Source organism: Neoarius graeffei, chromosome 14 (genome assembly GCF_027579695.1).
Source record: "Neoarius graeffei isolate fNeoGra1 chromosome 14, fNeoGra1.pri, whole genome shotgun sequence".
In the NCBI taxonomy this organism is placed as follows: domain Eukaryota; kingdom Metazoa; phylum Chordata; class Actinopteri; order Siluriformes; family Ariidae; genus Neoarius; species Neoarius graeffei.
In genome coordinates, this window is record NC_083582.1 from 43,951,962 (window position 1) to 43,973,975 (window position 22,014).

Genomic DNA, 22,014 nt, shown 5'->3' on the forward strand with positions numbered 1-22,014 from the left:
TGTATGCTATAGCATCTTTAATAACAAGATAATTGAATACAATCGTTATTTCAAACCTATTTTCCAAAATGTTCAAATTGTTGACTTTGAAACGAGTGTAAAGTTTTTATTTTTGTTGAGTATATTTGGTTCCATATCACTGGAAACATAGTTAAGTTTTAATGTTGAATGCCAGTAAGTTTTCAGACTATTTTGATCAAATTAGTATGCAATTGTGTCAAAAAAATGTCCTCTCCGAGACAGCTAATTTTTCAATATAAAATAACATATCTAAAATGATTATTTTCATCCTAAAATGTGGTCAAGATATTGGGACATAAATATTAGAGACAACTAACACAAAGCTTACAGCCTTATATTTAAAAGCACTGTGGAAGTAGTGGATTCTGAATTGTCAAAAAAAAAAAAAAAAGTCCTCTCCGAGAATTACTTCATTTGTTTCTCCCATCTTATAGCAGATTACACAAAACTACCATACACACATGTCAAAAAATTACCTGAAATCTGTTCTTTAACTTGTCCTTTATTTAAAAACTGCTACAAGAACCAGTTTGAATCAGTTTGAATTTTGGACCCCTGTGACACAAACTTTGTACCCTGATTGTAAAACAACCCATAAGTTAAACAGATGTTATATTAAACTTTGTCTTGTCAACATTTTGGAAATTTGTGTTCATTGAGATATTGTTGGGCGGCACGGTGGTGTAGTGGTTAGCGCTGTCGCCTCACAGCAAGAAGGTCCTGGGTTCGAGCCCCGGGGCCGGCGAGGGCCTTTCTGTGTGGAGTTTGCATGTTCTCCCCGTGTCTGCGTGGGTTTCCTCCGGGTGCTCCGGTTTCCCCCACAGTCCAAAGACATGCAGGTTAGGTTAACTGGTGACTCTAAATTGACCGTAGGTGTGAATGTGAGTGTGAATGGTTGTCTGTGTCTATGTGTCGGCCCTGTGATGACCTGGCGACTTGTCCAGGGTGTACCCCGCCTTTCGCCCGTATTCAGCTGGGATAGGCTCCAGTTTGCCTGCGACCCTGTAGAAGGATAAAGCGGCTAGAGATAATGAGATGAGATATTGTTTAAAATATTACTTTTCAAAGGGGGTGTACTCATTTACACCGAGCACTGTAAAATCAAATATACCATTTACTGAGAGGCACCGGTAATTATGCATTCTCTTCAGTGGCTGGCATAGAGCTGTGCCCGTTACAAAATAGTACTGTGCCAGTCACCTCTGAGAATCCATTATTTCAACTCTCAGTGCATAGTATATTTGATTACTATTCTGATTAAAACTATTTTATCCTCAGTGTGTTCAGAAAATCTTCCTTCTTCATGTAACACATGATGATATGCAAATGACCATGATGAATATGTAAATGACTATGCAAATGACCATATGACATCATCTAGAGACTGCAAGCGACATTTTGAGCATGGATGCGGCAGCCCTGCTGTTGTTTATATAGCTACATTAGCTCGCTAGTCACTCACACTTTTTACTTATCTTCCAAATATGTTACACAGCCAGCGTCTTTATTTAAAACCCACACTTCCAACAGACACAATATTCATCTAGTGTGAGCTAATAAACACCGCTGAGAGAGAGAGAGTGTTGATTGCTAACCTGCTCCCCTCGCCTTGTCCCACACCACTAGCTGAACTGGGTTTGTTAATCCTCGGCGCAGGAGACATGCACAAAGCCCTCCTGTCAGTCCAGCTCCGACTATAAGCACTCGAGACATGCTGAGAAAGAAAAAATAATTACACTCATAACACCGAGCTTAAAGTTACTTGCTACACCGCCAAGTGTCCTTTATAAACAACCCTGTAAACACGCCCTGTCTCTTTAAGACTTATATTGTTGGCCAACTGAAACTTTCCTCTGGTTGAAAGTATTCTGTTTAGAAAATCACAAAAAACAAACAAACAAACCCTAGAACATCGTGCATTGCTAATTCTGTTTGTTTTAAATAAACATAATTCGAATGTATAGTTTTATGTAACATGGATATAAAGTCAAAACTAAAAAAAAAAACTGAATAGGCCAAAAGCAGTACATTTTTATTTTGAAGCCTTTTATCCTCACCTTAATGCTACAATAACAATAAAATACAGTGATGTGTGTGTATATATATATATCTCTCACACACAGAGACTGAAAACGTCACAGGACTTTAAGGCAGGCCATTTCCCTTTTGTGTACGTCTACAAAATCCCGCCCCCTCATACATGATTAGCCAATAGGTTGCCATACTTATTGGCTAAGAAGACAGTCTGCTGGTGCCGTCAACCAATAATAGCTCAGAACGACAGTCCCATGGCAAAGGAGGCGGGATTATCAAGAATACGGATGCATAAAAAAAAATGACATCTCTGAAGTCTCACATGATTTCAGGACCCAGTTTTAATGAGAATGGGTGAGTGTTTTTGACATGTTCAGGTCTGGAGTTATTAGTTATTTGTAATAATTTAATAAAAATACCTTTTACTCCTTATAGAGCAGTTCAGTCTAAGGATAAATAACATGCGCATCGTTAATAAGCGGTGTGTTGTTTGCGTTATTGCACTGTTGTTACAGTGTTGTGTATTTAATAAAGCAGAGTTCAGATGTGTTTGTTGTTACTGCACCTCTGTACCACATCATTTACAAATTAAAGCACGACAGTCAAGAGATATTTCATTTGATATGTTTAATCCTTTTACTGATATACACTGACACCTGTGGACTTGCTGATCCTGTGAATGTTATGAAGAGGTTAATGATTTTATTTCAGTGATTACTACGTCCTAAATCCTTACAGTACTATAGCAAAGCCTAGGGGAATATTTCATAAAATAGTTTGCGGTTTGAGATGGAACCAATATTGACATTCGACGGAGCAAAAAGGAGGTAGATATGTTGTTAGATTTTGTACACTTCCTAAACGTGAAATAAAATGCATATTCAGGCATAAAGTATGATTTATGATTCATGGGAAATTGATAAAACTATATTAAGCTAATATCAATGTGGAATTATTGCACTTCTAGATTACTTTCCAAAAACATTTATTTCTTTATCGATTGACTGATTGTTGTCTTTTGTTTTTGGATCTGCAGGCGTCATGTGGCTCCAGTTATGTTTGGGACTGTTTGCTTTTTGTTTGGTACAAGCTACGCAGCCTGCCTTCAAAAACACCAAAAAGCTTGATCCTGAAATCTATATGAATATTGTAAGTATTCTGTATCTGTCAGTATGATGCATTTCAGAAATTACAGACTGTTGAATTTTGTTCTTATTCTTTATATTCGCACATTCATGATCTCTACATTACATTATTATTGAAGCTCAACCCCAATTTATTTCATTACACTTAAAAAAACAATAGCGTTTCTCGGGGGGGAAATTTTATATATATATATATATATATATATATATATATATATATATATATATATATATATATATATATAATGTGTGTGTGTGTGTCTTAGCATTTCTGCTGTTCTTTACATGGAATGTAATGTTCCCACACTTTAGCATGTGATCTTCAAATGGGAACATCTCTCTTTTTAAACTTTTTGTTCTTTGACCCGGAGAGCCACTGCTGCATACAGAGCATAACTGTTATCACTGAAAATCTTATCATGCTATTTGCACTGTTTTCTGGCTTTCCGAGACAAGTGCAAGCATGTCACACGCCTACAGACAGTTGCTCAAAAATCATATTTGGCAACTGTTGACAACTTTTGATAAACTTTGATGATTATAGTTGAAAAAGAGGATTGAACATTTTATTGAACTGTTAGCATTATTTAAAAACCTACTCCTGTGTACATGTGAGAAAGATAGAGTGAAACGCATGATATTCACTATAATGAAGAATTTTCCACATGTTGGTACATGTACTGTATTAGGAAGAACTGGTGTCAGAAAGTGTTTCCAAGGAAAATCACAGGTTTATATAAATGCATTGATTTTTATGTTATCAGTTTTATAGTAACAATTTACACAGCAACTAGTATGGCAGACACTAGCATGTTTTATTTTATTTTTTTCTGTAAGCAGATATTTATTTAACATTTTTGAAAACAGTTTCAAATGTCTGTTCTTTGTAACAGTCAGAAATAAAGCGGTGACTTTTCATGATGAGTGTTCATGATAGATGGCTTTGTGGTTTCTCAGTAACTTGACAGACTGCTTCTTCTTGTCTTATAAATGTCAAGTCAAAGGAAACAGAGAGAGGATGGTGTGGCAATGCCAATTTCTAGCTGTTATAAAATAAAAGACAATAGGAACTAACTTGTTTTGCGAATGTTCTACAAGATTAAATGTAACTATAACTGGATAAAACATGACGTCATTCTTTAGAAAATAAAAAATGGATAACAAGTCAAAATTTTCATTTTGACTTTTATTATCAGTCCATCCAAGTTGCGTATCAATGACCCTCAAGAGCAATAAAAGGTAGAAGTAGGTAGGTAAACTGCTGTGGGATAAAAGGAATAAAACATTCATGCTATTGGAAGAAAATAACTTCAGGATGCACTGAAAAAAATGAAACATTGGCTCAAATTAAAAAAATTGAGGTAATCGATCACACCTAATATTGTAGTGTTATACAATATAAATAATTCATTTGATTTGACCTGAAATATTTAACTTCATGTAAACCAATTTCTGATGGTTGAACCAAAGCAATTATTTCAGATTTTCCTAAATTAAAATAAATAAATTGTTTTTTTAAAAGATTTTTTTGGGCTTTTTTCACCTTTATTTGATAGGACAGTGTAGAGACAGGAAATGAGCTGGAGAGAGACAGGGAGGGATCGGGAAATGACCTCGGGTCAGAATCGAACCCGGGTCCCTGGATTTATGGCATGGCACCTTAGTCCACTGAGCCACAGTGCCCCCAAATACATTGGTTTTATTACTTAATGTACACTGAAAAAAGTGAAACAAAGCTGTTGTTCATTTAATGTATTTGTTTTCATTCCAGTGAATAAAAAAAAATAGTTTGCTCCCATATTCAGAAGTTGTTTAAATGAATTTAAAATATTCAGCTTTAACAAAGATTATTTATAAATAATATTTGTTAAACCTGAATATTTTAAATTCATTTAAACAACTTTTGAATATGGGAGCAAACTATTTTTTTTTTATTCACTGGAATGAAAACAAATACATTAAATGAACAACAGCTTTGTTTCACTTTTTTCAGTGTGGTTACAGGAGATATTGTTGTGTTTGCTGGTATTTAGGAATGTACATGGTTGCTGATATGTATTTGTTGCATATCAAATGCTCGAGAGAATATAAAAATAAATAATTTAGACTTTGGTATATTATTCTCAACTCTGTAATCCTCTGAAGATAGGCGTATCAGACGTTCGCTGGCTGTGGTGTGAAAACTGTGCATGCAGATGCTCATTAAAGTTTCCAAATCTGTCATTGCTTAACTCTTGAATATTTTCTATTGTGAATATTATCATTAAAAAGCTTATAAATTCTGCTTTCCAAATAAATGTATCTTGTTAAGATCTGTTCAGTACTTTGGGAGTAACGGCAGATTAAAGTTGGTACAACAGAGTGCACCCTCGGCTCGCATGATGTCAGGAAACTGCCAGTGCTTTTTGAGTCACGGGAAAGTGGTCAGGCTCTCTCTCTCTCTTCTGATCAGTTTCCGACTGAATTACTTGTAAATATCAATCAGATAACTTTTATAGGGATGTTCTCTCGCTCTCACTGTTTCTGAAGTATTCAGCAAAAATTTCCATCTGCTAGTTTTGATGTTATGCTTTTGGGAGACTTTGAAGTGAGTTTTCATAGCTTTGCCTACTTATTTTTTCGAATCACACTGATTTATGTAAATAAATAACCGGGAGCCAGAAACACGAGTGTCAATTTCAATTCATTTAAATCGAATTGCTTATTGGATGTGGCTCACACAGTGTTTTCGAGGTTCACCTTGAAAGCTGTGAATATTAATCGAAATAATAATTTATATTCTTTCATATAAACACTAGTAGGCCCTAATTAAAAATACAAAGGTCTAAAGAGCACAAAGAGGGTATTAGAAATGCTCTTTGATTACTTTTTTATTTTGATAGAGAATCGTAGATGTGAATGACATTCAGTGCTTATTTATGCATATTTTATAATAAACATTGATTTCTCCTTCTTTGTGATGTATAAATGAGAGTTAAGATCAGCTTTATATTGCACAAATAAAGCCATTTGGTGAAAGTTTGAAGAAGAGAGTGTGCCGATTTAACATTTTTACATAATTAGCATAATTACTACTAATCAAATACTAATTAGCATAATTGGTTTTTACTAAATTTTCAAACTTTGTCTTCAGTATACAACCATCTATGTGCCTGTGAATTTCCATGTAAATATCTTGAAAAATAAAAAAAGTTATTAAGAAAAAACATTTGATCTCATTCGTTAATGAGGCCCATTTGGGACCATGTGATCCTCATACAGAATATTACGGCAGTTTTCTAAAAATTAAGCCGTTTCTTTAATCTTTGATTTGTAATATCTCAAGAACGGGTAAACCTATTTTAAGTCTAGAAAAAGTATGTTGTTCTGAATTCAATGAGAGCAGTTTCAAGCAATTTGGATTGAATTTGAATTTTCACCTGATATGCCAACTGAAGGACTGCGTACTTAGTTAAAGGCTGTATTTATTGGTTTTGCAGCACAAATGAAGAAAATCTTTGTCCTGTATGCCAATCCTTTGGAAAAAAATATTGGAAAACTTGACTGAAAATCTGTCATACTTAACATATTATTATAAAAATAATATTTTCCTCACCAGCAGCTTGTGCTGTAGGTAAAAACGCTGAACGTGCATAATGAAGGGAAACTAGCAGAAATGCTGTTTTGTTTAAACTGCTGGATAAACCACAATCATTGTTTAAACATTTGCACAGTTAAACAACCAATTTACAGCAAATCAAGGAAACTGAATCAGATAAGTGTATTGATTCATATGTCAAAGGTTTTCTCTGAAACAGAACAGTTGGCTGTATTATATTTCTTTCAGCTGTAAATCTGTTCAGGGTCTTTCTTCTGGCTTTCATTGCTGAAGACCTGCTTTTTTCCCCTCAACACTGCCGTCGCTCATGCTCAGGACTAGAAGTGAGCAGAGACAGAGAGAGATAAGCGTGAGGCAGCAGTGGGTTTATCCTAAAGTGGTCTAAAGTAGAGCATGCAGACTGCAGGCCCCGGGGGGAGTGGGAAATTGCGGTGCCTTTAATTATGCATGAGGAGATTGTACGGAGGCCCTGGAACCAACAAGCTCACACAGTTACTTTGAAGTTCCTGATTAGGATGCATTTCATATATAGAGCGAGCAGAAAGTTGACCCTAGACAACAGAATTAAAACTGCTCCTGAAGTGACAAATGGATTACTTTTCAGTGCAGAAGTGTAGAAATGCATTCTATTTATAGAGATTTTGCCTCATGCCATTGTGTAATAATGTGCAGAGTGAACTGTTATTATGTGGCAGGAGTAATTTGAGGCATCGTTAAATGGAGACATCACATTTCAAACACACTTAAATATTTGGCAGTTAAATGTTAATCATAAGAGAATCAAACTTACATTAACATCATCAGTAAGCGCTTTAAGGGCGGCACGGTGGTGTAGTGGTTAGCACTGTCGTCTCACAGTAAGAAGGTCCTGGGTTTGAGCCCAGTGGCTGACAGGGGCTTTTCTGTGTGGAGTTTGCATGTTCTCCCCGTGTCTGCATGGGTTTCCTCTGGGTGCTCCGGTTTCCTCCACAGTCCAAAGACATGCAGGTTAGGCTCATTGGTAGCTCTAAGTTGACCGTAGGTGTGAATGAGAGTGTGAATGGTTGTCTGAGTCTCTATGGCCAAGTTTACATTAGACCGTATCTGTCTCGTTTTCTTCGCGGATGCACTGTCCGTTTACATTAAAACGCCGGGAAACGGGAATCCGCCAGGGTCCACGTATTCAATCCAGATCGTGTCTGGTCCGGTGCTGTGTAAACATTGAGAATACGCGGATACGCTGTGCTGAGCTCTAGCTGGCGTCGTCATTGGACAACGTCACTGTGACATCCACCTTCCTGATTCGCTGGCGTTGGTCATGTGACGCGACTGCTGAAAAACGGCGCGGACTTCCGCCTTGTATCACCTTTCATTAAAGAGTATAAAAGTATGAAAATACTGCAAATACTGATGCAAATACTGCCCATTGTGTAGTTATGATTGTCTTTAGACTTGCCATCCTTCCACTTGCAAGTGGCAAGTGACGCGCATGCCCGACATGCACTGAGATCACACACACAGCGGCTCAGTCCCGAATCACTGCTCGTGCGCTCCACTCGCGCGCTCTGTGAGCTGTGCAGGGCCGGAGTGCGCACCCTCCAGAGGGCACTCGCTGTTCAGGGCGGAGTGATTTGGAGCGCAGGATGCCTGCGGAGCCGAGCGTATCCGTGTATTGGCGTTGCTGTGTGCACGCGAATCGTGTATTGGCGTTGCTGTGTGCACACTAATCGTTTTAAAAACGTTAATCTGATGATCCGCTGATACGGTCTAATGTAAACCCCACCTATGTGTCAGCCCTGCGATAACCTGGTGACTTGTCCAGGGTGTACCCCGCCTCTCGCCCATAGTCAGCTGGGATAGACTCCAGCTTGCCTGCGACCCTGTACAGGATAAGCAGTTACAGATTATGGATGGATGGAGTAAGTGCTTTATCCTGGTCAGGGTTGCAATATATATACACACACAAGCTTGCTCATTCACACCTAGGGGAAATGTAACACAGACGATCCACCTCCTGGGACATTTTTTGGGAGGTGGAATGAAACCAGAGATCCCATTGGAAACCCACACAGATATGAGTAGAACGTATGAAACTCCAGACAGTAACATGATCGAACTGTGAATCCTGTGATGTAGCAATCCTACCCACTACACCACTGTGCCTAACCAGTGTATTAGCATTTTTGGTTAAAATTGAAGAAGTGGCTTTAAGTAAATCTCGAGAATTATGACGTCTAAGTAAGAAATGGGTCTAAGTGAACCGAGAAATGTTTGAGGAAAAAAAATCTATTGAGGAAAAAAATATATTGTATATATTCTGAAAATAGGGGTGGCACGGTGGTGTAGTGGTTAGCGCTGTCGCCTCACAGCAAGAAGGTCCGGGTTCGAGCCCCGTGGCCGACGAGGGCCTTTCTGTGTGGAGTTTGCATGTTCTCCCCGTGTCCGTGTGGGTTTCCTCCGGGTGCTCCGGTTTCCCCCACAGTCCAAAGACATGCAGGTTAGGTTAACTGGTGACTCTAAATTGACCGTAGGTGTGAATGTGAGTGTGAATGGTTGTCTGTGTCTATGTGTCAGCCCTGTGATGACCTGGCGACTTGTCCAGGGTGTACCCCGCCTTTCGCCCGTAGTCAGCTGGGATAGGCTCCAGGTTGCCTGCAACCCTGTAGAAGGATAAAGCGGCTACAGATGAGATGAGATATTCTGAAAATAGATATTTGCTCATCATCTATTTATACGTCTCTACATGATGCATTTCTCGTTTCACTATGACTGAAACACTATCAGTGTGTATGCAGTTGAGATCCTGATTCTCAGGCCTTTCACCCACACAGCTAGTGTCATTCACATACTGTATTTATTTATAGTGCATTACAATACGACCCTTGACCCAGAGTCAGCAATGATTGGCTCTAGCTTCCCCTCCGATCCTGACAGACAAGCTTTCTAGATAATGGATAGATGGATGGACATCATGATCCAATGTGGGAAAAAAAAAGCTGATATATGAGACAAACAATTATTGGAAACCATTTGCTGTACTTTGTGCTTGTTGTTATTATAGAATATTGATACTATGGGCTTGATTGCTGTTGATTTTCTATTCGCATTTCCTCTGATGCCTGTGTGCTGATGTGCCACTTGGACTTTGTTCAGAGTTGTTGGCTGTGTGTGTGTTTGACAGAGTGAGATCATCAGACACTGGGGTTATCCAGCAGAAGAGTTCGAGGTGGTCACTGAGGATGGCTACATCCTGAGTGTTAACAGGATCCCACACGGCGTCCACAGTAAATTCCAGCAAGGTGAGATTTTAGATATGGATTGTTCTTAAACCCTTTAGATGCCTTCATCTTGATACATTGTCTTGTAAAAGTGTTCATCCCCCTTGGTGTTTGTCCTGTTTTGTTGCATTAGAAGCTGGAATTAAAATGGGTTTTTGGAGGGTTGGCACCATTTGATTTACACAACATGCCTACCACTTTATAGGTGCAACTGTCGTTTTATTGTGACACAAACAATAATTAAGATGAAAAAAAAAAACAGAAATCTGGAGTATGCATCGGTATTCACCCCCCAAAGTCAATACTTTGTAGAGCCACCTTTTGCTGCAATTACAGCTGCAAGTCTCTTGGGGTATGTCTCTGTGAGCGTAGCACATCTAGCCACTGGGGTTTTTGCCCATTCCTCAAGGCAAAACTGCTCCAACTCCTTCAAGTTAGATGGGTTGTGTTGATGTACAGCAATCTTCAAGTTATGCCACAGATTCTCAATTGGATTGAGGTCTGGGCTTTGATTAGGCCATTCCAAGACATTTAAATGTTTCCCTTTAAACCACTCCAGTGTAGCTTTAGCAGTATGTTTAGGGTCATTGTCCTGCTGGAACATAAACCTTCGTCCCAGTCTCAAACCTCTGGCCAATTCAAACAGGTTTTCCTCTAGAATTACCCTGTATTTAGTGCCATCCATCTTTCCTTCAGTCCTGACCAGCTTTCCTGTCCCTGCAGATGAAAAATATCCCCACAACATGATGCTGCCACCACCATGTTTCACTGTAGGAATGGTGTTCTCAGGGTGTTGGGTTTGCACCACGTGTAGCATTTCCCATGATGGCCAAAAAGATCAATTTTAGTCTCATCTGACCAGAGAATCTTCTTCCATGTGTTTGGGGAATCTGCCACATGCTGTTGGGCAAACTCCAAATGTGTTTTCTTAAGCAATGTCTTTTTTCTGGCTACTCTTCCATAAAGCCCTGCTCTATGGAGTGTACAGCTTAAAGTGGTCCTATGGACAGATACTCCCATCTCCACTGTAGATCTTTGCAGCTCCTTCAGTGTTATCTTTGGTGTCTTTGTTGCATCTCTGATTAATGCCCTCCTTGCCCCGGTCTGTGAGTTTTGGTGGGCGGCCTTCTCTTGTCAGGTTTGTAGTGGTGCCATATTCTTTTTCATATTCACATTTTGCTATAATGGATTTAATGGTGCTCCCTGGGATATTCAAAGTTTGGGATATTATTTATAACCCAACCCTGATCCATACTTCTCCACAACTTTGTCTCTGACCTGTTCGGAGCGCTCCTTGGTTCTCATGTTGCTTGCTTAGTCGTGTTGCAGAGTCAGGGTCCTTCCAGAACAGGTTGATTTATGCAGACATCATGTGACCAATCATGTGACACTTTTGGCCCTTTTCCACTACCCTTTTTCAGCTCACTTCAGCTCGCTTCAGCTCACTTCAGCCCGACACGGCTCGCGTTTCGACTACCAAAGAACAGCACGACTCGGCTCGCTTCAGCCCTGCTTAGCCCCTAAAACTCGCACGGTTTTGGAGTGGGGCTGAAGCGAGCCAAAGCGAGCCGAGTGAGGCTAGGGGCGTGAGGAGACACTCCCCTGTGCACTGATTGGTGAGGAGGAGTGTCCTCACATGCCCACACACGCCCCGCGAGCACGCTGGGATCTGTAAACACCGTAAACCCGGAAGAATAATAATTACGAATTACGAGAATTTCTGAAGCCTTATGCGCCTCGCCTCATCTATACGCTCTTGCCAGTATCTGTTGGCGTTGTCGGTGACAACAAGCCACAGAACCAAGACCAGCAACACTAACGACTCCATGTCCTCCATGTTTATTGTTTACTATTCGGGTCGTGAGACTACCGCTTAAAAGCTCACTGATGTCACTGTTTGCGCTGCTTAACGACATCACGTGACGTCCACCCACTTTCGCTAACTCCACCCAATGTGTCCACCCACTTCCAGCCAGCACGGTTCAGCGCGGTTGTAGTCGAAATGCAACTTCAATAGCCCCGCTCAGCTCGACTCAGCCCAACTCAGCACGGCACGGCTCAGCCCAACTCAGCCGCGTTGGTAGTGGAAAAGCGGCATTTGATTGCACACAGGTGGATCTTAATCAACTAATTATGTGACTTATGAAGTGACTTGGTTGGACCAGCTCTTATTTAGGGGTTTCATACGAAAGGGGGTGAATACCTATGCACACTCCAGATTTCTGTTTTTTCATCTTAATTATTGTTTGTGTCAAAAAAAAAAAAAAAAACAATTTGCACCTTTAAAGTGGTAAGTATAAATCAAATGGTGCTAACCCTCCAAAAATCCATTTTAATTCCATCTTGTAATGCAACCAGACAGGATAAACACCAACAGGGATGAATACTTTTGCAAGACACTGTATGTGAGCACGCTTTTTGACACGTGCGTATGTGCGTTTCTTGAACTGATTCCTCTTGCGCCCTTTATCTGAAACAAGGTAGAAATAATAACGCACTCAAACTTGGTTTCAGATGTTCTCAAACATCCTCCATTTGGAAACAGTCACACCACCACAAAGCAAAAGAGAAGTGGGTTTTGAATTAGTCAGCTTTCTGTGTGTAGGGGAGGATCACTCATGCTATTCTAAAACCATACTTGAACAGAAGGTGCAACCCACGCGTGACCTTGGTTTTAAGTAACATTTCAGTCTTGTGAGCCACAGTTTCATAGGACACCTCTGTACTCCATACGGCTGTTTACTAAATGAATAAAATAAACTCATCATCATCATCATTCTTCCTCTTTTGAAGAAAAATTTGCTCACAAATATGTTTATTTGAGCTATTCACAGGCTGATGGTTCATGCTTAAACACACCCTGGGTAGTGTTATTCATCTCATCTCATCTCATTATCTCTAGCCGCTTTATCCTTCTACAGGGTCGCAGGCAAGCTGGAGCCTATCCCAGCTGACTACGGGCGAAAGGCGGGGTACACCCTGGACAAGTCGCCAGGTCATCACAGGGCTGACACATAGACACAGACAACCATTCACACTCACATTCACACCTACGGTCAATTTAGAGTCACCAGTTAACCTAACCTGCATGTCTTTGGACTGTGGGGGAAACCAGAGCACCCGGAGGAAACCCACGCGGACACGGGGAGAACATGCAAACTCCACACAGAAAGGCCCTCGCCGGCCCCGGGGCTCGAACCCAGGACCTTCTTGCTGTGAGGCGACAGCGCTAACCACTACACCACCGTGCCGCCCGTGTTATTCATTGCATCAGGAAATAAAAAGGGGGATACTGTAATGGTTTTGATAACTAGGTTGTGTAGTGACATATTTATGATTCAGGGATGATTCTGCATTTAGTTTTATGGCACAAATTGCACAAGGTTGCGCTCATTATATTATTTCTGCATCTACAGTTCAGTAAAATGTTGCTGGTGGAAATCATCCTTCTGTTCCTTCATCATTTATATTCTCCATATTTCATAAATGGGCATAGTGATTTCTAAAAGCTGCACGCATATGATATTTTCACCAGAGGAAAACCGCTAGAGTAGGAAAAAAAGAATTCAGCTATTGTACATCAGCCTTCTTTCTTTACACCAACATGAAATGATTTCGCTGATGAATCTGATAAAGAGTTCAGGGTCTGCATGGAACCTCGGCCCTGTCTTGTGTGGTGTGTGTGTGTGTGTGTGTGTTAATGAAATGCAAGGCTATGTATTTAAGCTCATTAAAAATAAGTGTGTGTGCTTTGAAGTGTTTCCTGTATGTTCATAAGGTCTCTGGTAGTTGTGTATGACAGTTAAACGTTCCAGTAACTGCTGATAATGAATTCTGATGTGTGATGAGTAAAAAGCTCATCAGACAGTTTATGTTGGTTGCGTGGAGGGGCGTTGAGCGTATGCAGCGTGATGAGCTTTAGAGCTCGGCAGTAGCTCTGGAGACGCATCTCATTTCCTGCTGTCCTGGTTCTCCATGCCACATGGGATAGACAGAGTACAACATGCCTCAGAGAGCAAAACTAAACAATTTCTGGAAGAAAGAAGTGATTTCATTCAGGCTTACCAGTTAGTTTAAGGTAAAAACCTAAGGGAGCTGCTACAGAATGGCAGACGTCCGTCTAGCATTTTTTTCTAAATTTGAATTTTAAACTCAGTGTTTCTCTAGTTTCTTAATTATGTCTTAAATGCAGTGGTAAATTTGTTTCAAATTCAAATGTGTCTTGAATTGACATTTTCTCACGGCTGCACTTCCCTTCTCGTGTTCAGTGCGGCTAAATCTTGTGCAATCGTAACTTTCACATGAGATTACCAGTCGTTTATGCAACATGGTAAACCTCATTTTTGCAGGTCAAGCTGTGACTTTGGGTTATGGGTTATGAGGTGGGGGATGGAGCACCAAGAATGGCTGGTATGAAGTAAAACAATCCTATCAGGTCAGGCTCTGTTTGTGCTCCAGAGAGGACCAGCTTACTTCCTGTTTCTGATGCAGATCAGTGATAAAGCCTTTAAAAAGAAAATGTGGAAATGCAGCGGGTGACTGACTTTGGCCTAAAGCTGGTACACACATTCCCTCTGCTGGCTGCACACAAAATCACTGCTTTGTGGGAAGAACACAATGGCAGAATGTCTGTAACATAAGCATTAATTATTTGAAGAAGAAGAATAAAGCCTTCGTTTGTCACATACTCTATACATGCATTATAATACATTATTATTATTATTATTCAAGCTGGAGTCAGAGCACAGGGTCAGCTATGATGCAGGTCCCTGGAACAGAGAGGGTTAAGGGCCTTGTTAAAGGGCCCAACAGTGGCAGCTTAGTAGCGCTGGGGTTTAAAGCCCTGACCTTTTGACCAGTAACCCAGAGCCTTAACAACTAAGCCACCACTGCGGCTTCTCTTTCCTGTTTGTGGCAGAACCCAAGCCTGTGGTGTACCTTCAGCATGGGCTCTTGGCTGCAGGAAGTAACTGGGTGACCAACCTTCCCAACACCAGCCTTGGTTTTGTGCTAGCTGATGCTGGATTTGATGTGTGGCTCGGAAACAGCCGCGGGAACACGTGGTCAAAAAAACACGTCAGCCTCACCCCTGATCAAAAAGAGTACTGGCAATTTAGGTAAGATTCAATTGTACTGTCTTCTTTTCCACACATTCATTTTGCTTTTTATCCAAAGTGATTACACATTAAAAATAATAATAATAATAATAATTATTATATAGGGCACATTTCAGACAAGCAACTCAAAGTTCAGTACAATCAAGTAGTAAAGATTAAATGATTAAAATATATAATGTAATGCACAGGTGAAATAAAAGGTGAAATGAACACAGTACAAATGCATGTACAAAAAAGCGTAAGGAGAAATAAAATGAATCTATAAATACCAAAAGAGAGGAAGTGGTTTCAATCCAAATTAAAATTATATGATTTAAATTTTTTTTTTTTAAGCATTCGAATATAGACTATGGAAAACAGAACTGAAACTTGAATACAGACTACAGTTAAACAGTTAAGGGTCTGTTTCATACTGATTAGGTAATACTGATTAATTCACGAGAACTGCGTAATACAGTTAGGTCCATATATATTTGCACACTGATAAAAATTTAGTTTTTTTACCCGTTTACTGAAACATATTCAAGTTATAGTTATATAATGGACATGGACATAAAGTCCAGACTTTCAGCTTTCATTTGAGGGTATCCACATTAAAATTGGATAAAGGGTTTAGGAGTTTCAGCTCCTTAACCTGTGCCACCCTGTTTTTAAAGGGACCAAAAGTAATTGGACAATTGACTCAAAGGCTATTTCATGGGCAGGTGTGGGCAATTCCTTCGTTATGTCATTCTCAATTAAGCAGATAAAAGGTCTGGAGTTGATTTGAGGTGTGGCACTTGCATTTGGAAGATTTTGCTGTGAAGAAAACATGCGGTCAAAGGAGCTCTCCATGCAGGTGAAACAAGCCATCCTTAAGCTGCGAAAACAGAAAAACCCATCTGAGAAATTCCTACAATATTAGGAGTGGCAAAATCTACAGTTTGGTACATCCTGAGAAAGAAAGAAAGCACTGGTGAACTCATCAATGCAAAAAGACCTGGACGCCCACAGAAGACAACAGTGGTGGATGATCACAGAATAATTTCCATGGTGAAGAGAAACCCCTTCACAACAGCCAACCAAGTGAACAACACTCTCCAGGAGGTAGGCATATCAATATCCAAATCTACCATAAAGACAAGACTGCATGAAAGTAAATACAGAGGGTTCACTGCACGGTGCAAGCCTCAAGAATAAAAAGGCTAGATTGGACTTTGCTAAAAAACATCTAAAAAAGCCAGCACAGTTCTGGAAGAACATTCTTTGGACAGATGAAACCAAGATGAACCTCTACCAGAATGATGGAAAGAAAAAAGTATGGCGAAGGCGTGGTACAGCTCATGATCCAAAGCATACCACATCAGCTGTAAAACATGGCGGAGGCAGTGTGATGGCTTGGGCATGCATGGCTGCCAGTGGCACTGGGTCACTAGTGTTTATTGATGATGTGACACTGGACAGAAGCAGCCGGATGAATTCTTTTTTTTTTTAAGATATTTTTTTTGGCTTTTTTCACCTTTATTTTTTCACCTTTATTCACCGGATGAATTCTGAGATATTCAGAGACGTACTATGTGCTCAAATCCAGCCAAACGGATTGGTCGGCGTTTCATAATACAGATGGACAATGACCCAAAACATAAAGCCAAAGCAACCCAGGAGTTTATTAAAGCAAAGAAGTGGAATATTCTTGAATGGCCAAGTCAGTCACCTGATCTCAACCCAATTGAGCATGCATTTCACTTGTTAAAGACTAAACTTCAGACAGAAAGGCCCACAAACAAACAGCAACTGAAAACCGCTGCAGTAAAGGCCTGGCAGAGCATTAAAAAGGAGGAAACACAGCGTCTGTTGATGTCCATGAGTTCAAGACTTCAGGCAGTCATTGCCAACAAAGGGTTTTCAACCAAGTATTAGAAATGAACATTTTATTTACAATTATTTAATTTGTCCAGTTACTTTTGAGCGCCTGAAATGAAGGGATTGTGTTTAAAAAATGCTTTAGTTCCTCACATTTTTATTCAATCATTTTGTTCAACCCACTGAATTAAAGCTGAAAGTCTGAACTTCAACTGCATCTGAATTGTTTTGTTCACAATTCATTGTGGTAATGTACAGAAACAAAATTAGAAAAATGTTGCCTCTGTCCAAATATTTATGGACCTAACTGTAGCTTCTGCAGGTTAATGAGCATCCTCTTTGAGCAACTAAGTATTGTTTCATGTGAACCCAGATCTCACAATTCTCTTTTTTTGTTGGTTTTTTTTCATGGCTATTGCTTGTCTTTGAGGCAGCCATGATGAAATGGCTAAGAAGGACCTTCCAGCAGTAATAAACTTCATCACAAAAAACACAGGACAGGAACAGATTTTCTACGTTGGCCATTCTCAGGGAACCACCATTGGTAATCTATTCTAAACCTCGCTCTCTGATGCTATGCTGAATAAACTGAGCATGATTTCTTACTAAGTCAGATGTGGCTTGTGATCTAGTTTTGCATACTTATTGCATAATTCTGTACTTTGAACCACAAAATGTGTGCTCTTCAGTTTGTTGTTCCAGAAATAACATGACATTTTAACTTTTTTGGGGAAGTTATTTAGAAGTCATTTATTATTTCAACATCATGGAAGCCTTTGAAAAGAAATGTGTAGATTTTAATATCTGAAAGCATCCAAGAATCAAACACAAAACAAGACGCTATGCCTAATGTCTGACCTGACCTTTTAATGCCTTTTGTAGCCTTTATGGCTTTTTCCACAATGCCAGAGCTGGCTAGCAAAATCAAGATGTTTTTTGCACTGGCCCCTGTAGCCACAGTAGCCTTCACAAACAGTCCTATGGGCAGACTGAGTATCCTCCCAGAGTGTCTCATCTGGGTGAGTATGAACACTTCAGATTCACCGTTACACCTACAGGACCAGTCAAAGGTTTGGACACACTTACTCAATCATTCATAGTAATGAGTAAGTGTGTCCAAACTTTTGACTGGTACCGCATGTATATATTCATCGCTAACACACGGCCCTCCTCTCAGACGTTCAACATTTGTATATTTTTCTTCAATTTTTAGAAATTATTCGGCAAGAAAGACTTTTTACCTCAGAGTGCTCTCATCAAGTTTTTTGCCACCGAATTCTGCACCAAGAAACCAATCAGCGTGTTGTGTGGAAACATATTTTTTCTCTTGTGTGGTTTCGATGAGAAAAACCTAAACATGGTACGTGTTGCAGCTGCACGCTTTCACGCTAGGATAAGAAAATTTGAAGCGACGTCTTGTATTTCTTCTAGGCCACAAAATATTTAATACTAGTACATAGCCCTGGAATTTTCTTTCTCTCACCAGACCCGAACGCCTGTGTACACGACGCACTGTCCAGCTGGAACCTCTGTCCAGAACATGGTGCACTGGTCTCAGGTCAGCACAGTTCACATCATCTCAAGTCCATGTTCATTTCTATTCTACACCTGTATTACATCTGTGTAATACAGAATATTATAATAATGAGACATAATATTTAGCAACGCTTCTAAAACACACACTTAAAAACTTTTAGAGCTCCCTCATTAGGTTCAATTGCATTCCTTTACCCAACTGGTTATGAAAAAGAATCGCAAATTATTCTGGCTGTACATTTTTAGTCAAAATTGCTTTTGCTAATTCCTTTTAGTGTTTTATATATGACTTTAAATAAAATCCCACTACATTAAGTTTACCTAAGCTATATATTTTCTTGAAAATATTTACTCACCTCCAGTGCTCCTTGGGGATATTTTATGCAATAACAATAGAAATGTTATGCATAACACCCATCAATAAAGCCTTGTATTTATCTCTAAGAAAGGTTCTCAGTAGATCAGGATTCACACAATGTCTCTATTGTAGTTTAGTTGAAACGGTGACAAATTTTTCATGGAGACTTCTTTTAACAGGCTATAAAGAGTAAGAAACTGATGGCATATGACTACGGAACAGCTGGAAATATTGCTCATTATAATCAGGTAAGTAAGAGTACACTATAAAAGCAAATATCTATTACACTTTCACAGGTTTCCAACACCTTATAAGCAGAAATCATTATACAAGCACAAATTTAAGTGCTTAAGATCTCTCATGTACCTCTTTTCCACCAAGTCAGTTCGAGGGCTGGTTCGGAACTGGTGCCTCACCTCAGACCAGTTATTTGTGCTTTGACAGCTAAAGAACCAGCTCTTAACCAGCAAAATTGGTGCGAGAGCAGCACTAACATTGTTCTGGTCTAGAACCAAGAACCGCTTACGTCAGAGTCTGGGGCGGGATTATCATGACCAACAAGACCAACTAAAACTTTGTAAGCATGATTTAAAAAAAAACACAGCTAGTGTAGCATCTAGTCTGTGCAATTCAGTAGTCTGCCATTGTTGGCGCTAGTGCTGCTGGGAAAGCAGAGATGTACACACCACCATAGTGATGTGGCTCTATGGTGCTCTCTAGCCCATGGAAAAACAAACTAGTTCTTAAGGGGAAGCCATGGCCTAATGGTTAGAGAAGCAGCTTTGGGACCAAAAGGTCACTGGTTTGATTCCCTGGACCAGCAGGAATGACTGAAGTGCCCTTGAACAAGACACCTAACCCCCAACTACTCCCCAGGCTGCTCTGGGTATGTTGTGTGTCGCTCTGGATAAGAGCATCTACTAAATACCTGTAATGGAATGAAATGTAGATGGTTTGCAAGTTGAACCAACTCCAATCTCGCACTAGCACCTAATTTGTGGTGGATAGCTAATTCTGTTAACTTCTTCTGTCTCACATCAGTCAACCCCTCCTCTGTACAACGTGCGGGACATGAAAGTGCCCACAGCGCTGTGGTCCGGAGGACACGACACACTTGCAGACCCAAAGGATATAGCAGTGCTGCTCACACAGATCCCTAACCTGGTGTTCCATCGTGACATCAAGCACTGGGAGCACCTGGATTTCATCTGGGGCCTGGACGCCTCACAGGAGCTGTACGAGCCGATGATCAAGATGATGAGGCAGAATATCTGACCGCCTTTTAGCTCTTAACAATAGGACCAATTTTTATGCCTTTTTATGTGGAGTTTTATATCTGTCCAGCCACCAGCACTACGCCGTCTTTAATGATTCCTTAGCAAGGAACTATAGCAATTATTCCTTTTGCATTATATTTTACCTCAAGTTTGTCTTACCTAATCTAACACATAACACACAGTAAACATGCTGCTAACAAGAGCTGATTTCTTATATGAATGTATGAGCACTTATTGAGCCATATGATGATAAGACACTCCGGTACTTTCCCCAATGTGTTTCACAAGATATGCTGAGATTAATGTGAATGTTGACCATTAGCCTTTTCACCTAATTTTAATGTAATCTTTGATTTTTTCCCCATTGTGAGATTGTAATTTAAATTTTCTGAAGGCACTGACCAAAGCATTTTTAGAAGGATCATTTGACTTGCTTTCTAAATCAGTGGACTCAAATCCAATAAATATTCATAAATCAAATAAAAACAAGCATCACATTCAAACCAGCAACCTCAGGGGAAAACATTAATAGCTTTTTGTTTTACAGTGGTGCTTGAATGTTTGTGAACCCTTTAGAATTTTCTATATTTCTGCCTAAATATGACCTAAAACATCATCAGATTTTCACCCAAGTCCTAAAAGTAGATAAAGAGAACCCAGTTAAACAAATGTGACAAAAATATTATACTCGGTCATTTATTTATTGAGGAAAATGAGCCAATATTACATATCTGTGAGTGGCAAAAGTATGTGAACCTTTGCTTTCAGTATCTGGTGTGACCCCCTTGTGCAGCAATAACTGCAACTACCGGTAAATGTTTCCGGTAACTGTTGATCAGTCCTGCACACCAGCTTGGAGGAATTTTAGCCCATTCCTCTGTACAGAACAGCTTCAACTCTGGGATGCTGGTGGGTTTCCTCACATGAACTGCTCGCTTCAGGTCCTTCCACAACATTTCGATTGGATTAAGGTCAGGACTTTGACTTGGCCATTCCAACACATTAACATTATTCTTTAACCATTCTTTGGTAGAATGGCTTGTGTGCTTAGGGTCGTTGTCTTGCTGCATGACCCACCTTCTCTTGAGATTCAGTTCATGGACAGATGTCCTGACATTTTCCTTTAGAATTTGCTGGTATAATCGAGAATTCATTGTTCCATCAGTGATGGCAAGCCGTCCTGGCCCAGATGCAGCAAAACAGGCCCAAACCATGATACTACCACCACCATGTTTCACAGATGGGATAAGGTTCTTATGCTGGAATGCAGTGTTTTCCTTTCTCCAAACATACCGCCTCTCATTTAAACAAAAAAGTTCTATTTTGGTCTCATCGATCCACAAAACATTTTTCCAATAGCCTTCTGGCTTGTCCGCGTGATCTTTAGCAAACTACAGACAAGCAGCAACGTTCTTTTTGGAGAGCAGTGGCTTTCTCCTTGCAAACCTGCCATGCACACCATTGTTGTTCTGTGTTCCCCTGATGGTGGACTCATGAACATTAACAGTAGCCAATGTGAGAGAGGCCTTCAGTTGCTTAGAAGTTACCCTGGGGTCCTTTGTGACCTCGCCGACTATTACACGCCTTGCTCTTGGAGTGATCTTTGTTGGTCGACCACTCCTGAGGAGGGTAACAATGGTCTTGAATTTCCTCCATTTGTACACAATCTGTCTGACTGTGGATTGGTGGAGTCCAAACTCTTTAGAGATGGTTTTGTAACCTTTTCCAACCTGATGAGCATCAACAACGCTTTTTCTGAGGTCCTCAGAAATCTCCTTTGTTCGTTTCATGATACACTTCCACAAACGTGTTGTGAAGATCAGACTTTT

General features: G+C 40.0%; 2 protein-coding genes across 7 annotated transcripts in view; one reads left to right on the forward strand and one right to left on the reverse strand.

Moving 5' to 3' along the window:
• rnls (renalase, FAD-dependent amine oxidase) overlaps nt 1-2,161 on the reverse strand; it is a 62,189-nt gene extending 60,028 nt beyond the window's left edge. For 4 of the 6 annotated variants that reach the window (XR_009656473.1, XM_060939757.1, XM_060939759.1 and 1 more), the window contains exon 1: nt 1,617-1,824. Coding sequence is in view for 5 of the 6 variants with exons in the window: in XM_060939757.1 (XP_060795740.1) it covers nt 1,617-1,734 (118 nt within the window). In the remaining variant the exon portion in view is untranslated. Of the gene's footprint in view, nt 1-1,616; nt 1,825-2,078 lie in introns of those variants that run through there. The other 2 variants (XM_060939756.1, XM_060939755.1) reach the window with 2 other exon arrangements.
• Nucleotides 2,162-2,321: 160 nt separating this feature from the next.
• lipf (lipase, gastric) lies at nt 2,322-20,401 on the forward strand. The gene is made up of 10 exons (XM_060939760.1): nt 2,322-2,409; nt 3,092-3,204; nt 9,959-10,076; nt 14,974-15,172; nt 17,449-17,558; nt 17,897-18,033; nt 18,228-18,374; nt 18,501-18,572; nt 19,088-19,156; nt 19,950-20,401. The coding sequence occupies exons 1-10, from the start codon at nt 2,400-2,402 to the stop codon at nt 20,181-20,183; spliced, it is 1,209 nt and encodes a 402-aa protein (XP_060795743.1). The 5' UTR covers nt 2,322-2,399; the 3' UTR covers nt 20,184-20,401.
• The last annotated feature ends 1,613 nt before the right edge of the window (nt 20,402-22,014 follow it).